This window comes from Mobula birostris, chromosome 22, assembly GCF_030028105.1.
Source record: "Mobula birostris isolate sMobBir1 chromosome 22, sMobBir1.hap1, whole genome shotgun sequence".
NCBI lineage: Eukaryota > Metazoa > Chordata > Chondrichthyes > Myliobatiformes > Myliobatidae > Mobula > Mobula birostris.
In genome coordinates, this window is record NC_092391.1 from 50,973,673 (window position 1) to 50,992,066 (window position 18,394).

The 18,394-nt window shown below is 42.3% G+C and overlaps 2 protein-coding genes across 7 annotated transcripts in view; one reads left to right on the forward strand and one right to left on the reverse strand.

Moving 5' to 3' along the window:
• Nucleotides 1-13,393, forward strand: part of LOC140186442 (cohesin subunit SA-1-like) — a 109,712-nt gene extending 96,319 nt beyond the window's left edge. The window contains exons 33-37 of one of the 4 annotated variants that reach the window (XM_072240714.1): nucleotides 3,567-3,747; nucleotides 6,796-6,903; nucleotides 8,223-8,322; nucleotides 12,311-12,382; nucleotides 13,044-13,393. In XM_072240714.1, coding sequence (XP_072096815.1) covers nucleotides 3,567-3,747; nucleotides 6,796-6,903; nucleotides 8,223-8,322; nucleotides 12,311-12,382; nucleotides 13,044-13,052 — 470 coding nt within the window. In that variant the 3' untranslated portion in view covers nucleotides 13,053-13,393. Of the gene's footprint in view, nucleotides 1-3,566; nucleotides 3,748-6,795; nucleotides 6,904-8,222; nucleotides 8,323-12,307; nucleotides 12,383-13,043 lie in introns of all 4 variants that reach the window. The other 3 variants (XM_072240713.1, XM_072240712.1, XM_072240715.1) reach the window with 3 other exon arrangements.
• Nucleotides 13,394-13,404: 11 nt separating this feature from the next.
• The window catches only part of ap4m1 (adaptor related protein complex 4 subunit mu 1), a 31,807-nt gene continuing 26,817 nt past the window's right edge, over nucleotides 13,405-18,394 (reverse strand). The window contains exons 12-14 of one of the 3 annotated variants that reach the window (XM_072240718.1): nucleotides 17,371-17,421; nucleotides 15,869-15,986; nucleotides 13,405-15,616 (exon numbers count right to left, since the gene is read on the reverse strand). In XM_072240718.1, coding sequence (XP_072096819.1) covers nucleotides 15,425-15,616; nucleotides 15,869-15,986; nucleotides 17,371-17,421 — 361 coding nt within the window. In that variant the 3' untranslated portion in view covers nucleotides 13,405-15,424. The remainder of the gene's footprint in view (nucleotides 15,617-15,868; nucleotides 15,987-17,370; nucleotides 17,422-18,394) is intronic. The other 2 variants (XM_072240716.1, XM_072240717.1) reach the window with 2 other exon arrangements.

Consider the following 18,394-nt stretch of genomic DNA (forward strand, 5'->3'; position numbering starts at 1 on the left):
CATTGCCTGTCACTTCAATTCTCCATCTCATGACCAGTCTGACCCATCAGTCTGTGATCTGCAGTGTTACAGTGAGATCTATCAAAGCTTGAACAACAACACCTAATCTTCCATCTGGGCATGTTATAGTCTTCTGAATCTATTACTGAACTCTCCATCTTAAGGGAATTTGATTTATCTGTCTGCATCAGTCGTCTAACTGTGACATTGGCTCAGTTTGTTTTTATTTTCTCAGTTTATCTTATTGCTCTGTATTTTACATTTTGCATTTCTTCGTATTTTACATTTTGCATTTCTCCATGTTCTCACTCACTAACTGCTCCCATTCACTCACTGACCAGATAACCTCAAGCACACTTATTCCCATGGTCAGCCTAGTTTTGCCCCTCTGGAGTCAACACCCCTTCACCATCCTCCCTTGCAGATTAACAACCTTCTTTTCTGATGAAGGGTCTTTGACCTGAAACTTTAGTTCTGTTCCTCTTCCCACAAAAGCAGTCTTTGTGGTATTTCATCTTTGCTTAGATTTTCACCATCTGCAGTTCTTTACTTTCCATCATTTTCTTTATTTCTCGTATTCCGCTTCATCTATTTATCACCTCCAGATTGTGTGATTTAAGGTGTTCATAAGATCACAAGACATGGGAGCAGAATTAGACCATTTGGCCCATCAAGTCTGCTCTGTCATTCAATCATGACTGAAACTTTTTTTTCTCCTTCTCAACCCCATTCCCCAGCCTTCTCCCCATAACCTTTGATGCCGTGTCTAATCAAGAACCTATCAATCTCTGGCTTAAATACACCCAACAACCTGGCTTCCACAGCTGCCTGTGGTAACAAATTCACTGCCCTCTGGCTAAAGAAATTTCTTCGCATCTCTGTTTTAACTGAACGTCTCTCTATCCTGAAACTTTTTTGAATGTTAAAAGGCCTAGACAGAGTAGATGTGGAAATGTTGTTTCCCATGACTAGGGGGAGTCTAGGACAAGAGAACATTGTCTCTATCGTGACTCTCTGTCTAGGCCTTTGAAAATTTAAAATGTTTCAATGATATCCCCCCCTCATTCTTCTAAATTCCAGCGAGTATAGACCCAGGGCCATCAAATGTTTCTCATATGATGACCTTTTCATTCCCAGAATCATCCTTGTGAATCGCCTCTGGACTCTCTCCAATGCCAGCACATGTTTTCTTAGATGAGGAGCCCAAAACTATTCATATTACTCAAGGTGTGGCCTCAGTAGTGCCTTATAAAGCCTTAGCATCACATCCCTGCTCTTGTATTCAAGACCTCTTTTCTACTACCAAAGTGCATGACCATGCATTTTCCAACATTGTATTTCATTTGCCACTCTCTTACCCATTCTCCTAATCTGTTTTAAGTCCTCCTGGAGCCTACCTGTTGCCTCAATACTACCTGCCCCTCCACCAGTCTTTGTGTCATCTACAAACTTGGTGACAAAGCCCATCTATTCCATCATCTAAATCATTGCTATATAGCATTAAAAGCAGTGCTAACACCGACCCCTGCGCAACACCAGTAGTCACTGGCAGCCAACCAGACAAGGATCTTTTTCTTCCCACTTGCTGCCTCCTACCAATCAGCCAATGCTCTAACCACGTTAGTAACTTTCCTGTAATACCATGGGCTGTTAACTTGGTAAGCAGCCTCATGTGTGGCACCTTGTCAAAGGCCTTCTGAAAGTCCAAATATACAACATTCACTGCATCCCCTTTAGCTATCCAACTTGTAATCTCAAAGAATTCAAATAGGTTCCTCAGGCAAGATTTGCCCTTCAGGAAACTATGCTGACTTTGCCCTATCTTGTCCTGTGTCACCAAGTACTCTATAACCTCATCCTTAACAATTGACGCTAACATCTTCCAACTACTGAGGTCAGGCTAATTGGTCTATAATTTTCTTACTGCTGCCTTCCTCCTTTCTTAAAGAGCGGAGTGACATTTGCAATTTTTCAGTCCTCTGGCACCATGACAAGAGTCCAATGATTTTTGAAAGATCATTGCTAATGCCTCCACAATCTCTACTGCTACCTCTTTCAGAACCCTAGGGTGTAGTTTATCTGGTCTGGGTGACTTACAATACCCATAGGTCTTTCAGCTTTTTGAGTATCTTCTCCCTTGTGATAGTAACTGTACTCACTTCTCTTCCTTTACACACTACAACATCTGGTACACTGCTAGTGTCTTCCACAGTGAAGACTGATGCAAAATACTCATTTAGTTGATCTGCCATCTCCTTGTCCCCCGTTATTATTTCTCTGGCCTCATCTTCTAGCAGTCCTATATCCACTCTCATCTGTTTTTTACATTCACCGCTCTCGCAAATGAGCACTTGTTAAATCATTTTATTTTTACTTCAGTCTTTTTTTACTCTCTGTCACAAATATTTCCCCTTCATTGCAATTGCAAACTTGGATCAGGAGAATGGGCAAAGAAGTGGCAGATGGAATACAGTGCTGAGGAAGTGTATGGTAATGCATTTGTAGAAGAAATTAAAGGCTGACTATTGTCTAAATGGAGGGAAAATACAAAAAAACTGAGGCACAAAGGAACTTCAAAGTCCTTGTGCAGGATTCCCTAAAGGTTAATTTGCAGGTTGAGTCTGGCAAGGAAGGCAAATGCAATGTTGGCTTTAATTTAAGAAGACTAGAATATAAAAGCAAGGATGTAATGTTAAGACTTTATAAAGCACTGGTGAGGCCTCACTTGAAGTGTTGTGAATAGTTTTGGGCCCCTCAGAAAGGATGTGCTGAAACTGAAGAGGGTTCAAAGAAGGATCATGAAAATGATTCCAGGATTGAATGGCTTGTCGTATGAAGAGCGCTTGATGGCTCTGGGCCTGTATTCACCAGAATTCAAAAGAATGAACGGTGACTTCGTTAAAAACCTATCATGGTGAAAGGTCTTGATATGGTGGACGTGGAGAAGATGTTTCCTATGGTGGGAGATTCAAAGACCAGAGTACACAGCCAGAGAGTGGTGAATCTGTGGAAGTCATTGCCACAGGCAGTTGTGGAAGCCAAGTCTTTATGTATTTAAGGCAGAGGTTGATAGATTCTTGATTGGTCAGGGCGTGAAGGGGATATGGGGAGAAGGCAGGAGATTGGGGCTGAGAGGAAAATTAGATCAGCCACAAAGTGGTGGAGCAGACTCGATGGGCCAGATAGCCTAATTCTGCTCCTATATTTTAAGGTCTTTTAATACATTTCTAGTCTTACCCCCACTGATAGAAGGCCTATAGACAGATATTTCCTGACCTGTTGATTTCTTCTAGTTTTTCTACTTTTCAGTTGATATCAATTTTCCTTGACGGATGTCTCGATACATCCCACAGGGAGGATAATGAGCTTCACTTGCACTGAACCTTTTGTGCTAGTTTCTTGCTTCTAGCCAAGCCTGATTTATAATTGTAGAATCTGTCAGTCAGAGAATTGGGGGTAGGAAACGGTTGGAGTCAAAATGGGAGAGGATGTAGGGAAGAATCTGGAACCCATTTTATATTGGAGAAAAAAATATATTTTAAGCTGCTCAAAAATTTATTTTCCAGTGTCTGACCTGAGTTCGGATGGGACATGGCTGCATAGTGGAGACAGTCTGCAAATGAGCAATAAGCTGACAACACCAATACTCACCTCCACAATCCTGCGACCAGCCCAGTGGGACTCCGGCAGTCTGCAAGGCTCCGATCAGGATTCTGAAAAGGGCTCTGAATCTGAATTTACCCACAGGTTAGTTGGCTTGTGATCTGCATTTACTGATCATAGAAAAGCATTGGTACTTCATGACACTTCAGCACAATGGTTTAGTAACCTATTAAAGGAGGCGCCCTGCCCTGCCTCGGTCCTGTGTGTTATTGCTGATGACAGTAGTTAGGTTGTCATTGCCTTTCACTGTAGGACATTTGACTTCCAAGGTAGTCAGCAGGTTTCTGATCACTTCTGATGTTTAGTAGCTCTTCCTTGTACATTCACCAACATTCAGTTTATTGTTGTATCATCCCAAAACCAGATTTCTTATTCTTCACAACTGCATTCAAACATTTCTCGTGTAGTATAAAAAGAGCCTTGTGCTGTAGGAGGGATCAAGTATTGCAATAGTACAGAGTTACTTCTTTCTGGATGAGAAGTTGAATAACGGCCTCATTGTCTACTCTGGATGGAGATAGTGATCAAATAGTAGTGTTCCCTGGTGATTCTTCCACCAAAATTACGAGCAGACTGGTACAGGTCTGCTGTTTGCCAGTGTTGTATGTAAATTCACTGTTGGGCTGCTCAGTATTGCAACAACAGCAGTGCTTATTGGATATAGAGAACTGTGAAGAAGCCCTGAAGCCCTCAACAGGGGTATAGTTAGATTATGAGTACACTTAGTCCTCTTTCATTGTCATTTAGAAATGCATACATGCATTAAAAAATGATACAATGTTTCTCCGGAGTGATATCATAGGAAACAGGACAGACCAAAGACTAACACTGACAGAACCACTTATTTATAACATATAGTTACAGCAGTGGAAAACAATACCATAATTTGATGAAGAACAGATCATAGGCACAGTAAAAAAAAAAAAAGTCTCAAAGTCCCAAGTCTATTGACTCCCGGGTCCCCGATAGCAGCGGCAAAAGGGAGAAACTCCCTGCCATAAGCCTCCAGGCACTGTCAACTTGCCAATACCTTGGAAGCACCCGACCACAGCCGACACTGAGTCCATCCATCCGAAAACTCTGAGCTTCCGACCAACCTCTCCGATACAGCCTCCTGAGCCCCTTCGACCTCTCCCCGGCTGCTGAAACACGCAAAGCCAAGGGTTTTGAGGCCTTCAGTTCCGGAGATTCCGGTTACCACACAGTAGCTGCCGCAGCGAAGCAGGCATTTCAGAAATTTTCCAGATGTTCCTCCGTGCTCCAGCGTCTATCTCCATTAAATCAGAATTGTGCACGGTCCCCTACTTGACAGATAACAGATATTCATCACCAGAGAGGCCGCGCACGCTGCTGTCACACAGCCATCTTCTTCCCCCCTCCCGGGAGGTAATTCACATTAACTTTCCTGGGCATAAACCCCAAAAGGTGCTCTTTGGCCTTGCATGTATGAATGGGTACTTAGTGGTCAGTATGTACAAGTCTTATTCATCAGCATTTGGTCTTTTGTACCTTGTCAATTCAAATGAGAGTGCCTCTGCCTCCTCCAGTCTTGGATAACACCTTCCTTTGGGTTTTTCCACAGGTCTCTTAACTTCTTATCCCTTACCTTAAACCTCTGGCTTTGAGTTTTAGATATCCTAATATGGAGAAAGGTTTTCCTAACATCTTGCCAATCTATGCCTTTCATAATTTTATGTACCTCTGTCAGGTCCCCTCCTGCATCCTCTGCTGCAAAGGAACCAAACCCAGGCTATCCAGTCTTCTGATAGCTGGGATGTTCCATCCCAGTGAATTGACTCTGCATTCTCCCCAGTACATTCTGATAGTGTGGCAACCAGAATTGTACCACCTGGGATCTAACCTGTGATTTATAAAGTTTTACTTAACTTTTCTGTCCTTGGTGCCTTTGCACTACTGAACAAGTATCCAAAATGCCTTCTCCATTTATCTACCTATCCTTTACCTTTGGACTTGTGCAAAGGTTCCTCTTTTCCTCAGTGCTTCCTGGATCTTCCCTTTCGTTGTGTATATCCTATTTCCAAGTTCTGCCCAGGAAGCCAGTGCAAAAATTATTTTGTATCTCCTGTGCCTCCCTCCCACGTATATTATTCTCTCAATTACATTCTGTCTACTCTTGTTTTCACTGTTACGTAACCGGCAACAATGAATATTAATCGTGACAGGTTATATAAAAACAACTAAACATTTATTAAACACGTATAAACGATAAGGAAAAAAAAAAGTAAAGGAAAACTTTCACCAGAGGTTAACAGGTATGCAGCTGTTCACCAACTCCACTCAGCAATGGTTCTTAAAGCGTTAATTGCGAAAACAGTTCTTAAAGCGATACAGTCAGATATAGTTCTTAGAGCGATAACTTCAAAAGTCCAACAATTTTACACATTCAATTGGGAGAGACTTCTCTGGAGAAAGATTTCTTCACAGACGCACCTTTACTACTGATTCTGTCCACAGGATTCACGATGCCAAAAATAAACAGTTTAAATCGACTGACCTTAAATTCCTTTAGAGAGAGAGAGAGAGCACCTTTTTGCATGAACTCATTGCGCTTTTCCAAGAGTTATCTCGATGCAGGTTCTCGCCAATGAAGACTCAATAAGGTCGATTCTTTATTAAACTGCCAAACGATGCTGACTTCTCTCGATCCTTCACTTCGATGAATTCTTCACTCTCCCTTCAAAACTGTCGGAATTGAGTAAATTGGCACTTCCAGCCACAAATTTCCAGTCCAATAATACAAATCTTGTAAGAGAACACACCTTCCGTTTTAAAAATGAAACTGCGACATAAGAACAAACGCAACAGAAACGGATGCACAACGCGTTCTACCTGGAAATCTACAAACTCAAAAACTAACTGCGTCACCTGGGTCGACCCTTATATAGTCACAGGGCACATGTCATCACATGACCTCACATCGGCGGGAAAATCACATCAGGTGACCTCCAAAAGACCATTACATCATTCTCACAAAAAAAACCAGATCTCCTTGAGCATGTAACATCACAATTTCTTGTAATATTCGTCAATCTTCTGAAACCCTGTGCAAGATAAGCAGCCCTTTTGGAACAGTTCTCCCCATCACACCTAATTGTTCTTTGTTTTGTATAGCAGGTCTTGGCTTGACTCTCAAAATCGTAATAAGCGGCAAAATAATCGGGTTCAGAAGAACAGAGTACAAAAGGACCGGTCCCGACAAAAAGTTCGCAAGCAGCAGTTGTAAGTGATGGATTGTCTGTCATTTGTACACATTTCCTGCATACTGGTATTTTAGTCTGGATCCTGCAATGGTACTGTTAAGATCTATTTTAGATTCTTGGTTTTGTTAGTTGAAGTTATTCTGGGTTTTAAGGGTAAGATTAAACATCAAATAGTGCATGTTCCAGGATGACACCCACTGCTGCAAGGTGGAAAGTTGTGTGTGTATGGTTAGAGGTGTAGTTCAGAGGGGGTGTACACTCTGCTGTCCTGCAAGTTTTTTCCAGCAATACCCTCAAAGCTGCAGCCTCCAGTTCCAAAATGTAAATGACTAACTGGTGTTATACAGAGTTAGCTGCTAAGTGGGTGGGCTGGTTGAGAAGGAGCAATAAGAAGCTTGAGTTATTGCTGACCTCAAGGATTGTGGTAGTTGCTCAAAAAGATCTTGGAAAGGAGACAAGCATTTGGTTTGATTAAAATAGGGATTCACTGTGTGTGGGGGCAGATTAGGGATGGGCAAGGGAACAAGGGGATACGGCAGTCTGGAAGGAAGAAATCCGAAATTGAGCATAGACTGCAGGAAAGGGTTGGGGGTGGGGGGAGGAGGTTGGATGGACTAGGATCCACAGTAGTGAGCAAAACTGCAAGGTTTCATGGTAATGGAAGAGAAGGTCTGAGTGCTGTGACTTGGTTACATACAGAATTAGGGAAACACGTGCACAAAAGAACGTGGTCCATCTCAGCCACAATACCAAGAAATATCTATGCTGAGAAGGCTTCAAAACTTCACAGACCACGAACAAATGATTTTTAATGTCTTTTTGTCTTGGCCAACTTTTGGTGAATTCCTGATCTCCTCCTCCTCTGTAAGTAACATTAAAAATCTCTTGAGTTGAAGAAAATAAGAAAGTGTGTCTAGCCTTATCACCGCTGTTACCTTTTTGATAATCCAAAGGTTGGAACTAATCTGGGATTGGAATCGTTTTTGTAAGAAAAAGTATCAAGGAATGTTGGTGAGTAAGTACAGGTGGGGAGCATTTGACATGGATCTGGCAGGAATCATGGGTGGGCAATAAACTCACTTTGCCACAGGCGGTGAGGAACATGGGAGAGGAGATGCACAGGCTTGAAGAACCAGTTGTTCCTATGTGCAGTTCCAGAACCAATGTGGTTGACCCATAGTCAGTCAAAGTTAGATTAGGGACGGACTATTGATGTAGCCGCTATCATGACCATTGTTTAATAAGAATTGGGACCACTGTTGTATCTGGGGGTAATTGGCCCAGGTATGTTGCTGTTCACAAATGCCTGTGAATGATTGAGTTTGTTTTCTGTTTCAGGCTGAGTCTAATGGAAGAAGAAGGAGAAGACACTGAAGCAGGAGAAATTATGTCTGATGCCACCAGCGAGCATTCGGATGCAAATAGCGAGATCATTCTGGTCAGTAACTGAACTCTCATATAGGTTGAATAGGATCTGGAATGTTGGGAGATGTTAGACATGTGAAATGCAGGAAGAGCTAGGTGAGCTGAAGTGGGACACGTGGACACTGGGCACAAAGGAGGTCAATGGGTGCACACAATTCCATGTGGAGTGGGAGCAGCCAACACTGAGGTCAACTTAATCTGCACTCCTGGCCAAACCACTATGTACTACCTTCCCAGGAACCAATCAGATGAACCTTTATTGCCTTCTGTCTATCATAAATCTGTCTGTTTGGTTAGAGAAGTCAAACCTGCATATTATTTCAGAAGCAGGCTCGCCAGCATGCTTTGTGTTGTCCTGCTTGCTTAATAGCATGTGATTCATGCACCAGACACTCTGTTAGCTCTAATACTTCAGTTTCTTTTTTAAAAAAGCTTTCCATATTTTTTTTTGTGGATTACTTCATTATCCCCATGTATCCTTGCCCATTTACCTCATCCTGCAGATACCTTCCACAAAGCCTCTCTGTGTCCTCTTCATAGCTCTCACAGACACCCAGCTTTATCATCAGTAAACCTGGATCTACGCAATTTGCCTCATCCAAGTCACTGCGACAGATTGATCAGCTGAGACACCATCATAGTCTCTTTGGCCCCTTCCAGTCACAGCCTCCTAAATGAGTTTTTATTCCCAGTTTATTTTCTGTTCATTAACCAATTCTCATTGCATGTTAAGTATTACCCTCAGTGTCATCAGCTTGTAATTTTGTTTAATCTCACACTGCCTGCAAGATGAGCTGCCTCAACAACTATTGCCCAATGGGACTCTCGTCCACTCTGATGAAGTGCTTTGAGAAGTTGGTCATGGCTTGAACCAACTTCTGCCAAAGCAAGGACATGGACCCTATGCAATTTGCCTATCGCCACAATAGGACTGCAGGGGATACGCTCTGACTGGCTCTTCACTTGGCCTTGGATCACCTGGACAATAGTAATATTTGCGTTGTGCTGCTGTTTGTTGACTACAGCTCAGTGTTCAACGCGATCATACCCTTCGATCTAATCAACAAGCTCTAAAACCTGGGTCTCTGTGCCTCCCTTTGCAACTGGATCCCTGACTTTCTCAATGGGAAAACAGTTTGTGCAGATCGGAAATAATCTGAATATCAATTTTGGCGTACCTCAAAGATGTATGCTTAGCCCACTGCTCTACTCCCTCTATGTCCATGACTGTGCTGCTTAGGCATCGCTTAAACACCATCTATAAATTTGCTGACAACACAACTATTGTTGGCAGAATTTCAGGTGGTGACGAGGCATACAGAAGCGGGATAGATCAACCAGTTGAGTGTGTCGCAGCAACAACCTTGCACTTAATGTCAGTAAGACCAATGAATTGATTGTGGACTTGAGGAAGGGTACTCATCAAGTAATCAGAAGAGGGAAGGGTGAGCAGTTTCAAGTTCGTAGGTATTAACATCTCTGAAGATCTATCTTAGGCTCAACATATTGATGCAATTACAAAGAGACTATTTCATCAGGGGTTTGAAGAGAATTGGTAAGTCACCACTCAATTAGTATGTCAAGACTGTCAAATTTTTTAAGGTGTACCATGGAGAGCATTTCTAACTGGTTGCATCACCATCTAGTATGAAGGGGCCACTGCACAGGATTGAAAAAAGCTGCATTAAGTTGTAAACTTAGCCATCTCCATCATGGGTACTTGCCTCCTCAGCATCCAGGCCACCTTCAAAAGATGATGCCTCAAAAGGGCAGCGTCCATCATTAAAGACCCCCATCAGTGCTGCCATCAAGGAGGAGATACAGGAGCCTGAAGACACACACTCAACATTTCTGGAACAGCTTCTAATCCTCCACCATCAAATTTTTAAGTGGACAGTGAACTCAAGAACACTTCCCCAGTATTTCCTCCCCCCTCCCCTCTTTTTGCAATATTTATTTAATTTGTATATATTTGCAGTAATTTATAATTTTATTACTGTGTATTGCAATAGACTGCTGCTCCCAGACCGGACCTCCAGCACCCAGGGCATGCCCTTTTCTCACTGTGCCATCAGGTAGGACGTGCAGAAGCCTGAAGGCACACACTCAGCATTTCAGGAACAGCTTCTTCCCCTCTGCCATCCAATTCCTAAATGGACATTGAATCTTTGAACACTACCTCACTTTTTATTTAATATACAGTATTTCTGTTTTTGCATGTTTTTTAACATCTATTCAATGTATGTAACTGATTTACTTGTTTATTTATTTTATCTATTATTTTTTCTCTCTGCTAGATTATGTATTGAACTGCTGCTGCTAAATTAACAAATTTCATGTCACATGCCAATGATAGACCTGATTCTGATTCTGTAAAACAGCAAATTTCAGTATGCCAGTGAAATCGTACCTGATTCTGATGGTATTTGATAATTCTACCCTGTGGGGGGGGGGGGGGGGGAATTAAAAAAAAGATGGTAACCCTATCTATAACTCTCATTTTATAAACTTCTATCAGATCTCCCCTCAGCCTTCAGTGCTCCAGAGAAAACAAACATGGTTTGTCTAATGTCTCCACCATCAAATTATGCCTGCCTCTAAAGCAGGCAGCATACTTGTAAATATCTTCTGTACTTTTTCCAAAACTTCTACATCTTTCCTGTGATGGATGACCAGAAATATGCACAATACTCTTAAGTACAACCTTACTGAAGCTTTATACACCTGATCACTGCCTCATGCCTCTTCCTGACAACTTCACATTTTTGATTTCACCACCACAGCCATTTGTGGTTGAGAATTAATTTCACCATCTCTCTCCAAATATTCTAAACTGACCTCAGATTCTTTTTTTTTTTTGTGTGTGTGTGTCTGTGATGTCTTTTTCATGGCTTTTTTACAAGGCACAGAACGAGAGAGAGACTGTGTGGTGCGCCATTCTCCACACAGACATTTTTGCAGCATTTTCCCTTTATTTTACGAGGTTGAGTTGCTATCTCGACACTTAACCCAGCACGGATGGGAAGCATACTCGGGAGCAGACCCAACTGGTTGCGAACCCCGGAACCTCTGCTCCCGGGTCTGGCACCGATGTCATTGTGCCACCAGCCAGCCCCTGACCTCAGATTCTAGACCCCACTCCCTCTACCAAGCAGAAGAAACATCTCCCTTCATTCAGCCTCCCAGCCACTTGAAAAATTTCTTTTCTTATTTATTAATGGGGTTACATTTTCTGTCTAATCGGTGGGACTGTTCGATAATCCCTTGGAAGATTTGGAAATTATAAAATTATAGAGTTGAGAATTATAGATAGGGTAAACAATCTTTTATTCCCCCAGGGTAGAATTGTAAAATACTATCAGAATCAAGCACATCCACTATTATCAGAGCTACTTCCTTCGCAGATCTAGTGTTCTGCTCTTGAGGATTTGTTACTTTTCAGTCCCATTAATTTCTCTAGTACTAGTTTTACATTAATGTTAATTTCTTTGGGCTTCTTGTTCACTCAAGATCTACAGTTCTCCATTTGAGAGGCTTCAAAGTACAGTAGGTAGGCAGTGCTGCCAGTTTTTGTTTCTAATTTCACTGATGTTTCCTGGCGAATATGTTTTCTCCCATCTGTGAGGGGCTCCATTAATCAGCTTGTCTTCCTACTGCATAGGAATGGGAGCTCTTACAATCTGTTTATAGGTTTCCACTCCAGTATTCCATCTTCCCTATCAAAGTTTGGCCCTCTTGCTTAAATCTGAAGTGCTCCTAGTCATCAAGTTTATTGCTTTTGTTCTCAGTATTGCCGCCATCAGTGTGGTGTGCCCTCAACTCTTTACCCAGATGCTATGCTGGCTTCTTGATTAAGGCCAGATTAATTTGATATGAGTATTAGTAATGCAGCTGAACATTTGTCAACTCTCAGCCACTTTATCTGTGTGCTTGAGTAAAAGCTCATTTGCCTATGAATTTTGTAATTTTACTAATTTGATTCTTTCTGTAACTTTCAGCAGGGAGCCCTCGGCAGACAAGGAAGAGCTGGGCTGTTGCAGGATCTCTTTGACTCAAGTATTCTCGACATTGATGTAAGTGACTTCTAGTAATGAGGTTGGAGTCATGTGATAGTCTAATTTATTATCTTTGCCACAAATCTATTCAGCTGCCATTGTTTTAAATCCCTTGATTCACTTACCTAAAAATCCTATTGGCCTTGATCTTGAAAGCTGTGATTATCCCAGTAACATTTGGAGTGTGCTTTATACTTCCATGTTGTGTGAAGTGGTTCTGGAATTGCTTTACACTCTACTGTGTAATATTTGTGGTCATTTCATATAAAGTGCCCTTTTGTAGCACCTGTTTTCTTTTTTGTTTGATAACGCTCTCATTAAGGTTCTAAGCACATTTCTGCATTAAAGGTCTAATATACATAGATCTATTAGTCTAGATGTCTTCCCTGAAGATCCCTTGCTCTGGACTTTGCAATTTGCAAAGTATTTTCATTTTAAACAACTCAGTTAGCTGAGGCAACAGCTCCACCTGCTGTGCTATGCTTTTGTCCTTGAATGTATCCTCAGTTTTTGGTGCCCTTTTGGAATCATTCATTGCCCTCGCCAATCTCTGATCTGAGTTATTGAGTGGGGGGGGGGTTGGAAGGTATGTACTTATCACTGTGATTGTGCACTCTGTGGATGTCTGTATAATGTTGACCATGCACATTGTCTTCAATTCTGCCTTTTCTGTCTTTAGGATTTCTGAAGCTGCTGGAGACTTGTCTTTTATTTTGATTGCTGTACATTAATTTGGGATTTACATTTGAAATGAGTCTCTGCTGGGCCACTGGTTTAATTGTACTTGCTGACCTGCAACTGTAGTTCATGAAATCACAAGGCAGGAGTAATGGATTAAGGCTTCTCAGACCTAGGATATGAGTTGTCTTTGCTTTTGTATAGTTTAACTTGTGCTTGTAAATTTGTTGTAAAAAGATGTTTCTGCAGTTTACCTTACATTTTGTTAATAAAAGCAATTTGAAGTTACCCCTTCACTTGTGTACTTTAAGTGCAGGATTTGAATTTTTCTTTCAGGCGAAAGCCTGCATTTCTGTGACTGAATGCCCCTTCTGTGCTAAAGGACATGATTAATATCTGTCCTGGCATCAGGAAAAAGTGCTAAACTTTAACAAGTCACTTACTTTAAAGAAGGGTCATCAGGGAAGGGAGTCTGAATGCCTGGTCTAAAATTTTCAAAGGGGACTGAAGTAGTAAAGTACATTAGTTATTTACTGGGACTACCACAGGTATTTGACAGAATCCGAGGGATTGTTGCTGAATTGAGAATCTGGTGTAAAAGGTGAAGACACAATGTTAAATTGTATGGTTTGCCCCCTGGATTGCAGGAAGAATTGAGGTGCATTTACCTGTGTCTGAGAGAAGGTGGATAAATACTTCTGATTGTGGTCTGGGAGTTTTTCTTTGTCTGGATCTATTCGTCATCAAGATTACACACAATGACACTACAAACGTTTCAAACTTTAAACTGACACCACCTGGTGTTACTCATTTACTCTAAAATGTCAACCATGCATGAATTATAGTATTAAATACAGAGTAGTGACTTTCTGCAACTAAATATTGGGAAGATCAATTGCATTCTGTTCTAACCATAAGCTTTCTACTCACTCCCAGTTCATCCATCTTCCTGCAAGATGTTACTGAACCAGATGGTTATAAATTTTTGTTCTGGATTTGATATGTCCATGGTTGATTAAGTGCTAAAGGAGGCATATAGCATGTTACATTTATTAGTAAAGACACTGAGTACAAGAGTCAATAAGGTATGTTGCAGCTTTGTAAAATTCTGGTTACTCTACATTGTGGTCAACCTGTTACAGAAAAGATGTGGAGACTTTGGTCTGGGTGCAGAAGTTTAACAGGATTACAGGATATCTGCTACAAGGAAAGGTTGGACAAACTTTGTTTAATATAGACGAGGGGAGAACTGAGAAGTCTATAAACCTGCGAGGTATTGATAGACTTGTGGTATCTTTTTCCCAGGGTCGAAATGTCTAATACTAGAGGACACACAATGAGAGGGATAGGTTCAAAGACAATGCGTGGACCAGTTTTTATTTTATATAGTGGTTGGTGTCAAAACTGCACTGCCAAGCAAAGAATCAGCATGTAGACCATGTGCAGAACGAAAGGATTAGTTTTAATTAAACATCATCAGCTTAATTAGTTAAGCTTTTCCTTTTTGTTCAAAGTTTTGGTTCTGTTTCATTCTGACACCAAGTTGAACTTTCAGAACATACACCTAACCTGTTACTGCCCCTCTTCAGCTGCTCAAACCTTTACCTGTAACATGGTCACTCTTAAATTTGATCATTCCAAATCTCAACGATCTTCTCTCTAACCGCCTTCCCCCGCCCCATGCTCATCCAACCCCCTCTGCTACCTGTACATGATCATCCAAATCAAACGTGCTTGCTGAGTGATATTTGCTGCAGTTAAGGAACAGCTCAGTTCTGCCCCTTGTTTGAAAACCCCTCCATGTCCTTTCCCTTCATTCCTTCTGTAACTCCTCTATGCCGTACAATTGTAAGGTCACTCTTCATTTTCATTTCCAGCCTCTTGCACATCTGTAACTTTAATTGCTTCAATATTTATTGTCTTATCTGCCAATCCCTAAGATGTCACGTTCCTCCCTCAAACCACTCCTTATAAACTCACCAGCTCACAAATACATTTCTTCCCGATCACAGCTACCCCTCTAACACTTCCCTTCCTCTCCTGATCTGTTGCAGAGATCCTTATGCCTGTGACATCGCACATGCTTCAATGCCATCTTGATTGGACTCCAGTTTCCATCCTCCATAAATTATACTAAAAGCACACACTCAAAGATTCTTATTTACATCAAATGTACATTTGTTCTGAAAGCATAGCAATGATGGAATCATTGCCTCCGTCCCAGTAACTCAGCAGGATGGCTCTGTGATCACTACCCGGGTAATTTTCACTGCCCCAATAACCTGATTAAGTGGCCTCCTTACATTGATGGGGCTCAATTCTTGGGCATCCCTGGATAGTTGCACCCCTCCGCAAACCTATTCTCATCAGTACATTAGTACTTCAAATGCGGATAACATAGGAGTTGCTGTGTGTGACATAGCGGACCCAGCGATGAGGCAGCGGAGCCTGCGAGGCAGTCACGCGCAAGAATCGGACCTGTAGCCCTGAGCAGGTGGTCATGGGCAGCTCAAACTGCATGCAGACGGGGCCAAGCTCCAGCAACGATGAGGCACTCAGTCCAGGGACCTCTAGCTGCACAAAAGAAATATGAACACGGTTACTTTTTGCCATGAATCTCACCCCACCCCACATTGACACCAGGGGAATGGGTCTGCCTGTCCAAGTGTCCCTGCTCAGTGAAGGGACTGACAGCATCATCACTCCTTCCCAAGTAGAGAATAGACCAAATTTCTTTTTTATTTAACCTCAGAACACTTTGAGCCTGTAGTTTTAACCTGTCTGTTCCCAACAGTGTGGCACAGCTCCTTACCCCAGCATTCTCACCTTGAACAGTGCAGTGAACTGTGAGCCTCCAGGAAAGGTGGGGATCTGCCAGTGCACAGACCTAGTGTTAACGTCCAGCTCAGCAGACTGATCAGGACTGCTCAGTTCCTGGGAGAGACTGAAACATAGGCCAGAATTAGTCACCATTCACATTAGAACAGACAGTAACACACTGCAAGATGAAACCCTGTTGCAGGCTGAAGAACAATGGTCCAGACCCTACCCTGACCACAGCATGTTACAGGACCAAACTATGGAATGATAAACCCCAATGACCTGATCACCTTCACTGAAACCTTTGACAGCAGTGACTACAGAGATAATGGATATTTGTGGGTGTATTCAAGAACAATTCCTGCAGGTTAAACAAAAGAAAATGAATCAGAATCAGGTTTAATATCACTGGCATATGTCATGAAATTTGTTGTCTTTGTAGCAGCAGCACAATACATAATGCAAAAAAAAACCTGAACTATAGTAAGTAACTTAACTATAAAATAGAATAGAAATAAAAAAAGTCGTGAGGGTAGTGTTCATTGTCCATTCAGAAATCATGGCAGAGGGGAAGAAGCTATTCCTGAAAACAGGCCTACCAAGCCACCAGGGAAAATGCTGGGATCTACACAAACAAACGTGATATCAGCACGAAAAGCAGTGTTCCTGGAGAGAGACAAAAAGTATGAAGGGGAAATCATATCCCAAAAACCTTTGAGGATGGAGGGGAGAGTCAGTGAAAATGCCATACTTGGATTTTCAGAGGGTGCTTGATAAGGTCCCCATGTAGGTGGTCAGAGAATGAGATAGAATTGGGGTAACATGTTAATATGGAATAAACAGACCCTCTCTGGTTACAGGGTGGGTGAGCAGTGGGTACCATGGGGATCAGTGCCTGAATCCTGATGATTCAAAACCTATGTTTGACTGGGAGGAGCAAACATAATCTGAGTTTACTGATGATATAAGACAAGTGAGAGAATGGGCAAAAAGAGTAGAGAAACTTAATTGGGACAAAGAAATATTGAGCCTTGTTCTAAATGACAAAAGACCCAGTATTGATTTTCACAAGTCACTGAAAGTCTTGGACAGCAGCAAATGGAGAATGGCTTTTGATCTCAAGAGGAAGCGACTACAAATTAAAGATGTTTCAAAACATACTACAACTATGCTGGGCCTTGGAGAGAGCACTGTGGGCATTCTTGTTCTGCTAAAGGGGGAGACTGCTGAACCACTGCACATTACCAAATAGAGCCCCACCCCATAAACACACTGTTACACAGACCACAGCACATTACATAATGCCATCCCTTTTATAGATCATTGCTCATTACGGGATCACACCACATTGCCAGATATTTCATTCTTGCCTCTTCACCTTCACTTGTCCTACTGCTGACGACAGTAAATAATAGCTTGAGGTGACCCACTCTGTGCCTGGATCCCTCTCTATTGCTGTGGGAATGGAGGGGAATGTAATGCAGTGAACTGTGATTTAAAGCTCTAACCTTGCTGTTCCCTTGGGCACTGGAAGATGCACAGTAACGTTCAGAGCCTGACTGCAATGAAAAATAGGATCATTAGTAGTAGTGCAAATGTCAGGTCGTCTCACGCAGTAAAGAGGAGATCAACGTCACGTGGAACCTAAGGATATGGAAAAGGACACCGAGAATGAAGCAAACAAAGTCAGTGTGGGGGAGGGGGGGGCGGGGAGGCAGGAGAGTAGTTAACATGCAGCAAAAATGGTTGGGTAAGGGGGTTTCGTCTCTTATGTCACTGTGTAGGCTAATTAAAATGGCTTCTTTGTTATGTTAAATGCTGAGAAATTTTGCGCTAGCAGCTTGTGGGTTGGGGGGATGAGAGGATGATATTAACCAATTGGGATAGTTGTTATGATTTTGGTGTATCTGGGAGATTTGTATGCGCGGGGTTTTGGGGCAGAAGGCGGGAGAGTGAGACAGAGGATGGACCAGGTGCTGTGATGTCTGCTAACGGGGTCGGACCCCAAGGAGGGCGTTCGGCGAGGAGACGGACTCATGTGGAGCGTCTGGTTGACCACCATTGTTGGTCCCAGGCAGCCGGTCGAGGTGGTCCGAGGGGTCGCAGGGTGAAGAAGAAGGGTCCTGAGCTCCAACTGTTTTGTGCACGAAGAGATTGAACTTTGATAAGTGTGGTGCCTTTTATTTTCCTTTTATATTTTATTCTCTATTAATTATATAGTTTCAGTAATATCTATAAACTGTAAATCATTTAATCATATCTGGTGTATTGTCTGTTATTTGGGCGGGGTGGGGTACATCACACAGCATCCACACAAACGAATTACCCAGTTTGGTGGGGCCATGGGTTGTTTCCCTAGACGACAGCGAGCCGAGCGACCCTGAGGGTGGCCAGGGGGGCTACAGTTGGGTACAGTGACAAAAATTGTCAGCAGAGAGAGGTGCATAAAGGGAGGGGTCAGAGAGGAAAGAAGGTTGGGGCGAGACATCGGAATAAATAAAAAGGCATTTTAGCAAGCGATAAGAATTTAAC